Source organism: Ambystoma mexicanum, chromosome 3q (assembly GCF_040938575.1).
Source record: "Ambystoma mexicanum isolate Mex_15411 chromosome 3q, UKY_AmexF1_1, whole genome shotgun sequence".
Classification (NCBI taxonomy): Eukaryota; Metazoa; Chordata; class Amphibia; order Caudata; family Ambystomatidae; genus Ambystoma; species Ambystoma mexicanum.
Genome location: NC_090926.1, coordinates 254470666 through 254485744, shown reverse-complemented (window position 1 = coordinate 254485744; position 15079 = coordinate 254470666). Strand labels below are relative to the sequence as shown.

The 15079-nt window shown below is 47.4% G+C and overlaps 1 protein-coding gene across 3 annotated transcripts in view; it reads left to right on the top strand.

Annotated features, from left to right (window-relative positions):
* RBMS2 (RNA binding motif single stranded interacting protein 2) overlaps nucleotides 1–15079 on the top strand; it is a 502218-nt gene that overhangs the window by 474790 nt on the left and 12349 nt on the right. For all 3 annotated transcript variants that reach the window (XM_069653688.1, XM_069653686.1, XM_069653687.1), the window contains 2 exons: nucleotides 464–541; nucleotides 1034–1124. In XM_069653688.1, coding sequence (XP_069509789.1) covers nucleotides 464–541; nucleotides 1034–1117 — 162 coding nt within the window. In that variant the 3' untranslated portion in view covers nucleotides 1118–1124. The remainder of the gene's footprint in view (nucleotides 1–463; nucleotides 542–1033; nucleotides 1125–15079) is intronic.

Here is a 15079-nt window from a genome sequence, read left to right as displayed (position 1 = left end):
CAGCCTCTCTTCCTCTGAGTGCTGGGACGTAGGGGCCCTTTGGAGAGGGACAGGCTGAAGGAGATAAGTGGCACACACCAGTAAAAGACACCGAACCCACAGAAAGAACACTGAAACCAGTCTGTTTAATATCAAATCTATTAGCGCTGCCAGTGATAGTCCCCACAGAGAATGTACATGTTCATCGCTTGCTTTCATTTTCTGATGTCTTCTCAAATCTCCAGGCCTATGGTGCCAAAACCTCAGAATGTGGAGTGAAATAAGTCTTTGTGGCAATGCATCTTTCTGTTGGGTGACAGCAAGGCAAGATGGCCCATCCCTAGGCCCGCTCCAAGTCTGAGCTCCTCGATGGAACACTCCCCCCGTCTGCGCTTTCGCCACCTCTATTGTGGGTTCCATCCCTGCGAGCCCCACAGTCTTAGCATGGACTGACCTCCATCAACTCTTCTTTTTTTCTCCACAGTACCTGCCTGCAGCCGCAGCTATGCAGGGGACATACATCCCTCAGTACACACCTGTGCCTTCCAGTGTCTCCGTGGAGGTAAGTCAGTCCCTTTGTATGTCCCGGATGGCCCGGCCAGCATCATGTATCTATACCAATCACAGTAAGGATGGAGATCTCACCCTAACAGTGATGAAATCACCTGCAGCACTTTCTGTTATTTCTGTACTCTGGCCCAACAGGTGTGCCATTGGACCACATTGCAGACTGGCAAAAAGCCATGCTCTTCTGGTATTGCTCCAGTCACACAGCTCGTCCAGTGGACCTCAATACCTGCTGATAGTCCAATGATGTGAACCATACACGGTTCCTCTATTGCATCTCGATCCTGACCAGGTTCAACCATGCTATTTCAGTACTAATAATCCACATGCAGCTTTGCCAATCCACCATGGATAGCTGCGCACTGCATTGTCAATGCAGCCGAATCCTGCCCTCCATCAGCCATTCTCCTCTTCCATACTTTTTCCCTTTTTGTGAGTGGCTTCTGTGTGCTTCTACAACTTATATTTGTCTTTCCTTCATGCGCAGGACAGCAGCGGCCAGCAGCCACAGCAAGTCGCCATGGAAAACACCTCTGAACATGCTGCCTACTCCTACCAGTACAGCAAGTAAACATGGGGTAAGATGAATAATGTACATGCTTTCCTGAAGGGTACTGGGCCAAAAGAAGTTAGCCGGACAATTTAATCTCCTCAAAAATAATAATGTCAGTCTTTCCAGCATTTAATATCTGTCAGGTAGATGTCACCCAGTGCTCATAGCAGAGAGTTATCGTAAATCATCATCAGTCGGCTCCAGAGTATCATCTGCTATGCTGTCCGGCAAAGCTCGTGGGATCAGCATGTAGTTAAGGGGCATCTGTTAGAAAATGAATGAAGGGAGGGTATGCCTACTGGGCATGCATTGATAATGAAGCATACAATCATCTACTACCAGGTGTTTTGTCTGAATTTGCGACAGAGGACCTTGTGATGTAATTAATCCAAGATGACTGCCGTTACGGATACTTATTTCGTTTTTGAACTATAACTGTTTTTAGGGTGGTTCTATGAAAAGTTTGCTAAGTATGTTTTTTGTTAAAGTTGTTCAAAGGATTAGAAAAGTTCATATAAGGAATTGTTTGATATCTAAAGAAACACTGTTGCGGGCGCTCGACGCAAGGCAAAAAGCTGAGGCCTGTACTGGATACGGCAGCTCGGGACAGCTGCACGGGAGACAATAGAACGTGTGAGCCGAGCTAACAAGCACAACGTGGAGTTCAAGCAGCATGGCAGCAGAGGCAAATGAAGGCTGCTTATGGAGTGATAACGGCTGGTAGTGTCGGAAATGAGCCCCTGGTAGAAACGGCTACGGGAGGACACAATCTAAGACAATTGAACTGGTAGCAAGAAAATGCTACATTGCACCGAGGGACCAGGAGAAATGCAGCAGTGGGAGCAGTGGATACTCCAAGGGGCTGAGGATGAGCAGATGACCCCTGTGGAGTTAAAGGGGTAAGGAGTGGATGCCACTACAGTAAGGCACGAGATACAGAGTGAATCCTAGCGGACGTAGATGTAAGAGAGACTTTGTGGATCCAAACAGTGATGTGCAGTATGCAAAGAGCCTGGCAGACAAGGTGATCATAACAAGGGAAGGTGGAGCCTCTAAGACTAAATAAGACAACTCGAAACGTGGGAAGACACAATCCATTCCAGGAATAGCCCAGCAAACGCAAGTTTGTGCCGGGGCTCTTCTGGGATAGCTGCCCCAGACCCGGGGAGATGCACTGGTGACGTACCAACTCGGAGGAGCAGGATCAACACACCTGAGAATAAGCAACATAAGGCGCATAACTCAGGCCGCAAGATGGCGGGGCGAGGGGCCGTAAGCAAGAACAAGCAATCCACAATGGAGGCATTTGCCAAAACACAACAGTCTCCTGCGGCCATAGCACCCAAAGGCCTGACAGCGTCAGAGGAAAGCACCGTAGGCACTGACAACCACCAAATATTAGCTGCCATCACAGAGCTGAGAGATTCATGGGGGACAGTGATTTCAGACCTGCACACTTCACTCGAGGCTAAAATAGACACAGTAGGCATAGAAGTCACCCTGCTAAGGCAAGATGTTAGGGCGTTAGCGGAGAGAACGAGCAGCCTGGAGAGCGCAGTGCAAATCAACACAGACACTAGCACCAACAACGCTAAGGAGGTTCATGTGCTGAAACAACAGGTAGCTAACCTAGAGAACCGGGCGGAGGAAGCGGAATGGAGAGCAAGAAGGAATAACATCCGCATGGTCGGCTTGCCGGAAGGGGAAGAAGGACAAGACCTCACAGACTACGTTGAGAACCTACTCCTACAAGAAATAGGGGCCGAAAAACTCTAGCAAGGATTTGCAGTGGAACGTGCGCACAGAGCCCTTATGAGGAAGCCGAAACCTGGAGCTCCCCCCACGGGCGATAATCGCCAAAATACTGAACTACAAAGATTGTGAGAAGATACTGGAATATTTCCGTGAAGGGGGAACGATTGAAAGGGCTTCAAGCACTATTACGGCGTATCCTGATTACACAATGCTGGTCCAGAGGCAACGGTACAGCTACGTGGCGATCAAAAGGAGGCTGCGCATGGCTGGTATAAATTACATGCTTTTGTACCCCGCGAAATTGAAGATGTTGCACAAGAGTAAAATGTATTTTTTTGAGACCCCAGAGGAAGCAACAACATGGCTGGACCTGCAGGGCTGCCCGGAACGGGATACGGAGCAGTCTCAAGAGAAACACGATAAGTGACTGGGAAACTGTATCTATGTTGAGATGGCGTAGAGTGAGCACCCCAGCAGCGCTTATGATAAAAATTAAGGCTAAGGGGAGCCACTAAGTAGGATTGATATCTGACTGGTATACCATTGACTGTAACGAACTTAAGGAACTGGAATATACTAGCGCGTATACATACACAAATTGTGTAGCAATGTGCGGTTGAACTGATGCAAGATGGGAGCGGCAGGGCGAGAGCACCCTACCCCCCGAACATTATTGGTAGTTGCGGTAGGTTAGCCAATAGCGCGGCCTCACCCTGCGGAGCTTCGAGTACAGGCAAGGGCCGGAAAGAGCTAGATGCGGGGTGCCTGAGATCCAGAGATGGAGCTGGGCAACAGTTACAGTTGCGGATTGTGCTGTTGGGTTGGGATAGAGAGGGGGGAGGGTGGGAGGTTGGGGAGTTTGTTGTGTTAAGGGTGTTTGGGGTGTTTGTAGTTAGGGGAGGTTTGAAGGGGAGAATGAGCCTAAATAGACGGGGACGGTGTACGAGACTACATGGAAATGTCGAACAAAGCAATGGCATCGGGTAATCTTAGAATTGTGACCTGGAACGTGTGGGGCCTTAATAGCTATCTAAAACGCAATAAGGTGATGATGTACCTAAGGAGGATGCAGATTGGGATAGCCCTGCTATAGGAAACCCACCTCACCAAGGAGAAGTTGGAGGTCATTAGGAGGAAATGGAAGGGTAACCATAGGGGCCACATACTCGGCATATGCAAGAGGGGTGATCACGTGGGTGGCACCGCATGTGCCACTTCAGCTGCTTAGCTCGACAATAGACCCAGAGGGCAGAATGGTGGTGGTGGCGGGACTCCTGGAGAACTGAGAAGTGAATATCATAAACTTGTATGCCTCTAACCATGATACAGCAGCATGTATTAGGTCTTTATATGGTAAAATTAGCCCTCTGGTGGGCGGCGCGATGGTGTGGGGAGGGGACTTTAACTGCACTTTGAATCCCAGGATAGATAGGTCAGATGACAAATCAGAAAAGCCGGTGCCAGCAGATACAGCGCTGAGGACACTGTTGTTGGACCTCGGCCTGGAGGATGTGTGGTGAAGGCTACACCCAATGAATAGGCAATACTCGCATTATGCGGCGCCACATGACCTGCACACAAGGCTGGATTATGTGTTCGCATCTGCCGAGATGGTGGGAGAAATGGTGGGAGCGGAATACAAGGGCCGGGTACTCTCCGGCCATTCGCCTCTGGTCATAGAGTGGCGACATCAACCCCCCAGAGCGCGGATCCCGACATGGAGGCTCGGAATTGAGGCTCTACGGGACGCGGGATTTCGAGAGGATTTGAGGAAGGCCATCGAGGAATACTTTGAAATTAACACGGGCAGTGTACGTTCTGTGGGGACAGTATGGGAGGCATTTAAGGTAGTGGTGCGGGGGGTAGCTATATCTAAATCCAAAGGGCTCCAAGGGGGTATCGAGCGGGAACTGCAGGAGACAGAAAGAGAGCTGGAGGGCCTGATACAAAATGAGGGGACCACCCACGCAAATAGCGCTAAAATAAAGGACCTACAGCTAGCTTGTAGCTAACTTTGGGACAGATTATGCAAACTAAACTATAAGAAATACACAGAGAGGCTGCATGCAGGGGGAGATAAACCGGGTAGGTTACTGGCTTGGTTATACAAGAATGAGACCCCACCCTCTGTGATCAGAGAGATTAGGGACGCGGAAGGCCAAATCCAAAATACTCAGGAGAGGCTAAATGAGGTGTTCCTCAAGTATTACAGACAATTATACGAGGACACAGGAGATATGAGTCAAGAAATACTGGATACGATAGAGGATATAGGACTGCCCACCCTAGATGATCTAGAACGAGCAGACCTAGACGCCCCCATCACCGCGGACGAACTGGATGCGGTGATCCAACACCTGCCTACATGTAAAGCGCCCGGGCCGGATGGGTTACCCAGCGAGTTTTATAAAACATATAAGCAGGAGCTACTCCAGCCACTGCTGGCTATGTTAAATGAAGCCTATGAGCGGGGGGAATTGCCGGCGTCCCTCCGCGAGGCAGTGATCATTCCGCTCCTGAAACCAGGCAAACCGGACGTGGAATTTGGATCCTATAGACCCTTGTCTATGCTCAATCAGGATAGCAAGATACTCACAGCAGTGCTGGCCAATAGGTTAAAGAGAGTAATTGGCAAGTTAATACACCCAGACCAAACGGGTTATGTCCCCGGTAGAAACATCACAGACAACCACAGGAGGCTACACCATATCATTGATCAAACTGAGGGAGACCTGGGCGAGCTGGCTATCGTGTCGCTGGACGCGGTTAAAGCTTTCGATTCAGTGCGGTGGGCGTGGTTGAAAGCGACTCTGAAAGGGTACGGGATGGGACCAGGATACATTAGATGGGTTCAGATGCTATATAGTACCCCAATGGCGAGAGTTAAAACCGGAACCACAATCTCAGATAAATGGCAACTTAGCAGGGGGACCAGACAGGGATGCCCCTGATCACCCATGTTATACATCCTGGCATTCGAGCTGCTGGCTATATGCCTGCGGCAACAATACGGGGAAGTGGGGATCCGCACAACAGGGGGCACACACCTGATATCATTGTATGCGGATGATGTGCTCCTCTACTTGCGCTACGCGGAGGAGAACCTGCAATATGTGTTGGAGGTGATGGATCGTTACGCCACCCTCTCGGGTATATCGGTGAACCCCGGGAAGTCTAGTTTGTTCCCCCTAGGAAGGTATAAGAGTATCCCATTGGAGAGGCTGCCCGTTTTGCAGATACCCTGGCAGACCGTGACATTCAGGTATCTGGGCGTAAATGTTTACCACAAAATAGAGACAGAGCACAAACATAATACAGAGAAAGTGCTGGAGGGAGTTAAGAATAGCATGGCGTTCTGGTCTAGATTACCCCTAGCCATGATGGGGAGAGCAGCTGTACTCAAAATGGTGGTCTTGCTCAGACTCTTGCCCTTTTTCGTGAATGTCCCGTACTTGATCCCTAGACGCTTTTTTGTGAAACTCCATGGCATGTGCAGGGGCTTCATATGGGGCAATTCCAGGAATAGGGTGGCCCTGTGGAAACTGAAGAACACATGTGATAAGGGGTGCATAAACCTGCCGAATTCCGAGCTGTATTACTTAGCGGGACAGCTGTTATATATGTGGCTAGGTGGTTGTCTACGGAATACTCGACAGAAACTAGGCTTTTGTAAGGTGAATCAGCGCCTTACTTTTTGAGGGAGACAGTATGGCTGCATAAAACTAAAATAGCGAGGTTGGGGGGATTATTGAAGCTGGGCTGGAAAGTCTGGCGCAGGACATGGAGAACATTGGGTGACCCAGATCCGCTTTCTCAGCAGGTCCCGCTGGCGGTGCTATGCGGGGACGACTCCCAATTGTTAGAGGCGGTCCGTAGATACTGGGAATCAGTGGGATTGGCCACCCTTGGAGACATATGGCAAGAAGGGAAGGTGCTAGGATTCCAGAGGCTGCAGGAGGAAACAGGGGTGCATAGAGGCCAATTCATTACTTATACCAGGCTCATGAAACTGGTGAGAGAAAGGTGGCCTGAGATTGTGCTAGAGGAAGAGCCCGATGCCTCCATAGAAACGATGTATGATGTCTCGGAGGGTGGGCACGAAATATCTAGGATATATGAGCTCCTGAGGGGGAGGGCGAGGACCGAGCTGCTCCAGTTGAGGCATGACTGGGAAGAGGAGGTGGGGGAACACATGACAGAAGGTCAGTGGGTTGGAGCCGAAAGGTACCATAAAAAGATGTCCCGGAATGCGAGACTCCAGCAGATTCAGTTGTAGGTTACCCATAGAGCTTATCTGACTCCCAGTAGAATAGCTAGGTTTGGAGGCTCGGCTGTACAAAAATGCCCCGGGTGCGAGGAGGTGGAGGCAGGACTACTGCACATGTTCTGGGCTTGCCCTGAGGTGCATAGATTCTGGGAGGAAATAAAGATGAAAATGGCTGTGGGGGGAGTGATACTGGACGCAGGGTCTGCATGGGCTTGCATGCTGGGGAATTTTCCCAGGCCACGTCATTCAAAGCACATCAGTAAAATGAAGGACAAGGCCAATATTATGGCTAAACGCAGAACCGCAATGTGTTGGAAAGCGGCCCACAGGCCCAGAGTGGAGATATGGTGGGCGGATCTCTTGAGATGGGCGGAAGCAGAAACTGCGGTATGGTTTGAAGCTGTCACCAAGGGGGGAGAGGAGGAAGTGGGCCCCCTGATAGCCTGGAGGCAGTTGGTGACCTCAATAGCAAACCCCCACCAGGTCAACCATGATACAGAAGACCCAGATGAGTCAACAAACACAGAGATTCCCGAAAAATGCTCATGTAGATGATGTGGCTGAGATGGCTCGAGTTCGCGGGGAGGGAGGGGGGAGGACGGAAAACGATACTGTATAATGTGATGTTTGATATTGATCATGTACCTCCTAAAAAGTTACCATGTTTGGTGTATTTGTTATGAAAATAAAAACAATAAAAATTGTTTTTAAAAAAAGTGTGGGGAGGAGGAGGCGGGGATGCTACATATGTTTTGGGCTTGCCCGGAGGTGGGAAAGTTTTGGACAGAAATGAAAATGCGCTTGGCAGAGAAAGAGATCACGCTGGAGGTAGAGTCAGCTTGGGCATGCATGCTTGGGGGCTTTCCCAGACCACGCAACCTGAGGTACATTAGCAAGATGAAGGACCTGGCCTACATCCTGGCCAAAAGGAGGATTGCAATGGGCTGGAAAGCAGCCTACAGGCCTAGAATTGAGATGTGGTGGACTGACCTTACGAAGTGGGCAGAGGCATAAACGGCTGCCTGGTACGAGGCGGTCAGCAGGGGGGGGGGGGAGAGGTGGGGCCCCTGATAGCATGGAGACAATTGGTGGCCTCGATGGCGGGTCCCTCCCAGGCTGACCATAGTGATGATGACATGGAAGAGACAAAGGCAGCGGATACGTCTGAAGATGAACAGGCTGATGATATGGACACAGGGGCTCGAGTTAATGGGTTGGGAGGGGGAAGGACAGAAGAGTGTACTCTGTAATGTAATGTTGTAAAACTTAAACATGGAAGTCCTAATTGTTTGTAATGTTTGGTGCGTTGTTTAAAATAATTTTAAAAAATTACAAAAAAAAAGAAACTGTAAGGTTGTCCCTGTGACTCAAAAGCCAGAGAAGCAGAGAGAAGAGGGATACTAGTTATCCCCTTAGCACTCCACATAAGGTGGTGTGTGCTAATCTCTCATAGGATAACATTTTAGGAAGGATACAAAGTATCCCTCTAACCTTAAGAACAGTAGTTGTTAAGGATAGAGAAAGACTCTTAAAGGACAACCCAAAGGGTTCCCAGCATCACTGCACATAAGGTGGTGTGTGCTGCAAAAGTTAAACACAGATGCCTTTAAAGAGCTATGGAGGAAAGCAGACTCCATAGAAAAGATAAAACAACACGCCCTCATTCTGGACCTTCAGAAAGGTGAAAACTAGGTTCTTTGTGCATGAGGTCTAACACTTGAACCACCAGGTTAGCTATACCCTAGCTCTGTAAAAAATGCAAATAAATGACTCTGTGTATGCCTTAGTGTATGAAATGTAATGTTTAGGAAATAATCATGTGAATCGTACCATAATGTAATTACCTGAAATGTAATCTCAACGTCCAGAAATGTAAACTATGCATGGCGCTCAGATGCCTTTGGGTTTGGTGCCCTATATAAATGAATAAATAAACAAAGAACAGAGTTCCAAAAGTCAGGGCAAATAAGAATTAATGAGGGGAAAAAGGCTCCCCTCAATCAGGATAGAAAGAAAAAAGTTTGAGAAGTCTGGCAAAAAGTAAGACATCTCCCTAACACAGAGTCTTTGAATTGCCATCAAAACAGGTTACCCCTGAGGCAGACTCCACTCGTTGCCTAGCTGCGATGTCTTGCTTTATTGTGGCATTTACAGACTTCAGGACTTGCACTTCTGCGGTGAGGGCTCGCACCGCAATCACCAATTCCTGTAACTGTTCCAGGAAATCTGGCATAACTACTACACATGAAGGTGGACGTCGCAAACCTTTAGGAATTTGCCCAGCCCCTTACCTTGCCTCTGGTGAGAATGTCCTGCAGATAAGGTTTTCCTGTCCCAGAAGCCACCTTGACCTCTGAGGTCACAGAGAGCCAGGTGACCTAGGGGACAATTAGTCCCTGGGAAAAAGCCAACAGGCAAAAACATTGGACGCCACAAAATGTGATGGTGGCGACTTCATCAACAAGCAGGAGTAAGAGGCAAAGAATTTCTGGAGGCAGGCAGCGGAGACGATAGAAGAAGAAGCTGGCAAGCAGTACGCAGGTAGGTACTGGCAAGCAATAGGATGGAGAAGCACAGGCAGCGGAGCAGAATATCCAAAGACACAGAAGGATGAATCGGGCCACAGGAGAAGCAATACATACTATTTAATGTAAGCATTCCATTAAATAACCATAGATCAAATTTACTATGAGGTAAGTAAAGGATAATGTAATGTATTTCAAGAAAAAACAGTAAAGAGTCTATACAAAACCCAACTCACAAACAGAAAAACAGTCGCTGTTTTTACTGCATACTTGGTAACGATCCCTAGAGGTGAGTAGCAGTGATGCAACACTCTCAAAGCCCTTTAAAATCAGTATCACATGTGTAAAATATGGTATATGTTGTACTGGGTCTAAAAAGTACCCAAGGTACCTCTGAAACCAGTAGGAACAAATGGGCAAGTCGAGCAAAGTGTAGCTACTTTAGAAGGTACATTGGCAGTACATTGCATTGATTCATGTATAATCACAGGACCACATTAAACTATCATGATTGCTCTGCAAGGTCAAGTTCCCCAAGGGGCATAAAGGAACAATGGCAGTGTATAGGTGAGCAAACGGTATGGTTACTTTTACAGAGTTTCAGGAGTTGCAGGAACTTTGGCCATATTTCTTAATGGTATAAACAAAATAGTTATCTCACGGTTATAGTTAATAGGCAAGTCAATACTGCTTACAGACCATAGCTGCAAGGGAAACGGTACCATCAGGCCCCAAAGTCTGTGGGGCTCCACCAGAAGAGGTACTTAGGTTCCTGTATCAGAGACATGGAGAAGGAGGATTGCAGAGTGAGGCTCTAGCTCGTAAGCATACAACAGTAGTGGCCAGAGAAGCATAGAAAGCACTGTGCACATGGAGCCAGGATAACCTGTAGGACTGGATTGGGGTCAAAAGCCTCTGTAACAACAGCTCATAATGATAGCTGAGACAAAAACAGTCCAGGAATTGTGGGTGCAGAGGTAAGATGTCGGGTCAGGATTGGGTCTGGCTAGCCACTGGTTCTGGTCTCCGGTGGCAAAGAGTAAAGACCAGATGATTGAAGGACTAGCACACTAGCCTCCTCTGCAGACAACCCAAGATAAAGGTAGTATCAAGCTGCAGTGGGTCTAGGTGAGCGGCACAATAGGAGCCATGTTGGGAGATGTTGGCAACTGTGAACCACTGCTTCGCCTCGATATACCAGTTTTGTTAGTGTATATTTTTCATTTTATGCCAAATCATCTTCACCTGTGAAACCCCCCCCAGCACTTATTGCTGGATTTGTCGATTGTTTGTCTATGTTCCGGAGTGAGTGAGAACCTTTTACCCCACTCACCCTTTTTTTAACTCTAACTATTGGAGTGGAAACACACTTTATTTTTAGAGTCATACTTTCCTATAACTTTATTGGCATCGATAATTTCCTTTTGCAGCACACAGCATTGTGTTGCTGGGGAGCTCCTTGGGCTTCCCTTTTTATTTTCCTTGTAAGAACAAATGGTCCCAATGATAGAGGGATATTTTTGTACCCCATCTACATTTTATATGGCAAGATCAGCACACTTCACCGTATGTGGAGTGCTGAGGGGTTACACTGTATCCTCTGTCTAACTGCTCATGTAACATTTCTGTTACAGTGGCAGTCATACCTGAATGGCTGGTGGCGGTGGACGTGTTTTACTGACTTTTGTGTAATTTTGACCTGCAGGACACAGCGCTGGTAGTTCACAGAAGGGTTACCATTGACCGAAAATGGTGGCTGCATTCTTTTTTCATAATTTCTTGTGTGCTTGTGCTTTCTTGTTCCTTCTTCAGCTGTGCTGGGTTGGGGAGGTCCTGTTTTGACCTATGTGTTCGGCAGGAATCCTTTTTGAGGCCTGCTGAAACTCCAGAGTGTCTGTGAAGACAGGAAACGAAGGAGGAGTCTGAAACATCTCTGTTCTTTGTCTTCTGGCATGCCTGCCTGAAACCAGTTCCAACTGAATGTAGCATGAGTGCTGATTGGCTGGGTTCCTGGATAAATGGCTTGGACCCTGAGGCTGAAGACAAGTCAACCACTGGAACAAAATCCAATGAGGGAGAAGAGAAGAGAAGAAAGCGGTCGTAGCTACTTCCAACGACCAGAGATGCCTGCTTAGTGACTGCTGCTGTGCTGACCCTTTCTTTCATGCGACGGAGGAGTCCCGAAGAAGAAGACTCCTTCCCTTGGACCTGCGTTAACAATCTGTGTTAAGAAGACCTGCATTTCAAGCCATCCCACAACAAACTGTGACCTTCCTGGGGTACACACCGCCAGTCCCCTGGGACTTCGAGGCGGAGTGCTGTGCATCATCTTCTGAAGAAAGAATCTCTCAAACTTTGGTGGACTCCTTCTGGACCTCCAGAGGCAAGAGTCCACTTCTTGAAGTCCCCTCATAAGAGTGCTTGACCCGAGAAAGCGAGTTGAATAATTTGGCCGACAACCGTTGTTCTTCTGCTGTCCTCAAAAAGGCACCAAAATCAAAGAGCCGCGAGTAGCAACAAAGAATCCTTTGCTGGCAGCTTTTCCACTCAACTTCTACTGCAAAATCCCTTCCAGTGTCCTTTCTTTCGTCTGAAGACCAAGAATCCAGTGACCGGGTCCTGTAACTGCTGCATCGTGAGGGTGTCCGCCTGCATCATCTTCTTCGCTGCTGAGGTACTGTGGGGATCGAGGTAATACTTACCCAGAGTCGTTGTGCTGCTCCTGTATGCTTAGGGTGGTGATTTACACATTTGGGTGTCACCCATACCGCTGCCCAGGCCTAACACTGGTGCGCATTCAGGGAGCCTTCTACGAAGTCCCTGAACCCTTTTGCCAACTCCAAAGTACTGTATTTACTTGTTACATGAGAAATCCTCTGGAACTCTGACTTTCCTACAGCTGGCCACTGGACCACCAGTGCCCTCTTCTGCCTCTGAGAGCACTCATGTCTAGATTAGGGAAGGAATGCTTAAGCATTAGGCCTCTGTGGAGGAACTTTTCCAAGTGTTAACACACTCACTTGCTAATGTTGGTGCTGTAACTATATTATTCCTCAATTAGAATAAATTACATATGTTGCAAAGCACTTACTTGCTAAGGTTGGTAATGTAACTGTATCCTTCCTGAAACAGAATAAGTGAAATATTTTACTACAAAGTGTGTTTTACGTACCTTGAATTGCATACTGCTATTCCAAAAGTCTTTTATATTGTGGTTTATTTACCAGAAGTATTGCGTTGTTTTTTATATTGTGTGCATTGTTTATGATAGTGCTTACCTTTCTAAAGAATTCTCTTTGCTTGTGTATATTTAAAATAAACCATTATTTTTACATAAGTCTTAGACTGTATACATGTCTCTTTGGACCATATGTATGCTACACGTTCTTTGTATCTTCCTACAGCCCTCCTTCCCTCCTAAGATAAGCCTGACTGCTCTGCCATTACTACTTTAGCCTGAGTGGTACAGGCTGATACTAAGAGTTGGAGTTCTGTATTGCCCAAGGGCTAGTCTTATAAAGTCTTAGATAGGTGGACTTTAGAAAAACTGTTTTAATAGGTGTCGAAATATGTGAGAGGCCCGCGGGGTCAAGCATTTGTTTGTTGCCTAGTTGGATCACTTTCAGGCTTTTGGCACTGTCGATAGAGACATGCTGTCATTAAACCTTGTCAAGCTGGGGATATTCTCAACCCTACGTAATCTCCTGATTTGAGTTCATATGGGTGCAGTGACAGAGGCCTGATGAGGGGTTTGGTGACAAAATACCCCAAAGCTGGTAGAGATGCCTTGAAATCAAAGGACATAAAGATTTGTAATCCAACGTATGCAGATACCATGATTACTGTTGATTTAACTGAAATTATCTGAAGCAATAATTAGAATGGGTGTAGCAGATAGAAATGGCTAGTGTTATATCTAGTCAATGGTAAGGTGTACTTTGGAAATGGGTGCCCAGACGCACACACAATTCCATTGGTTAATAAATGGAGATATTATATTGATTGTACTTTTTAGGGCTCTGGCTTTGTCTCTACAAGTGTAAAAAAGGTGATGTCCCATGTTAGTCAAACAGTTGGTTGCCTGGCTAGGTTTTCATTCTTACAGTTAGAATGTCCATAGACATCAATGGGACACCCAATTAATTTTATTGCGTTGAACCTTTTGTGACTTTTGGAGAGAAGTGAAGCCTTTTTGCTCCACTTACCTTGCTAAGCCCATCTATTTTGGGGGGCACTGATCAGTCTCTAGGGCTATCTATTCTCCACAGTAAAGTTGGGTGTTTATCTTTCCTGCACACCCCACCTTATGTGAAGTGTGGTAGGGATACCTTGTGTCCCTATAACTTTGTATTTTGTGGGTACTTGCATGATATGTCCAAGATGGCTGATGGCAGTAGATAGCTTTGCCAGGTCTGTGGCTCAGTGGGCTGATGCATTCACTACAGGGACCTGTGTTTGACCTCATGGTCCCAGGTTCGAATTTCAGCACGTCCACTCAGCCCTCATCCTTCTGAGGTCGATACAATGAGTACCATTAAGTTGGGTAACAATAAACATCTGTTATCTGTCAATAGTGCCAAGATGCCCCTTGGATGGTGAACGTGCACTATACAAATACACCCATTATGTTATGTATTGTTTTCTGTTTAATAGTCACGTGCACTTTTGCATTTTACCACATGCATGCTAGGTGTGTCTGGTGCTGGGCAGATGCAGTGGCCACAGGCTGTCCAGGATTATGCAGCCTGTTCCAGTTTTAATGTTTAGATCCTTGCCATTCATGGGTTGGGGACAAGTGACCTTTGTGGTGGAAAAGGGGTCCTGGATAAAAGGGTCCTGGATAAAAGGGGTACTCTTGCAGCCATTCTTCAGATCATCGTTGGAGCCAATGAGCCAATAATCTCAAGAAGGAGAGCAGCTGTCTGAGGATCTGGAAGTTGTTGTTGGAAGATCACCGGCATTAATTTCTTCACTTGCACAGCAAAGCTCTACCTCTCTGCGGATCTCCAGAAACCCTTATTTGATACTTCAACCCTTCAAACAGTGGGAACAGCCAGCCCTGACCCCTGCTTGAAGATCCAGCTGCTGGAAGCACTAAGAACAATCCCAGAACCATCCTATGGGCCAGCCATACGTTCCCCTGAGTTGATCCTTTAGACTGTGCATATCCTCCATTATGGAACCAGAAGCATTTCTCTGAAGTTGCAGCTCTCAAGCACAAAAAATAAAGAAGCTGGGCCTTGCAGGTACAGTTTCTTTATTTTCCACCACAAAGGTCACCTCCTGCCACTTTCTTCAAGTGGCTATCACTGTTTTGTACCTGCATCCCGCCCTGGGAGTCCTCCAAGGTCATAGTTGCAGTGGTGGTCCAGTAGTCTGTGTGTCCTGGGTGACCACCTGCCCAGTATCCAGTACCAATCTATGAAAGTATGG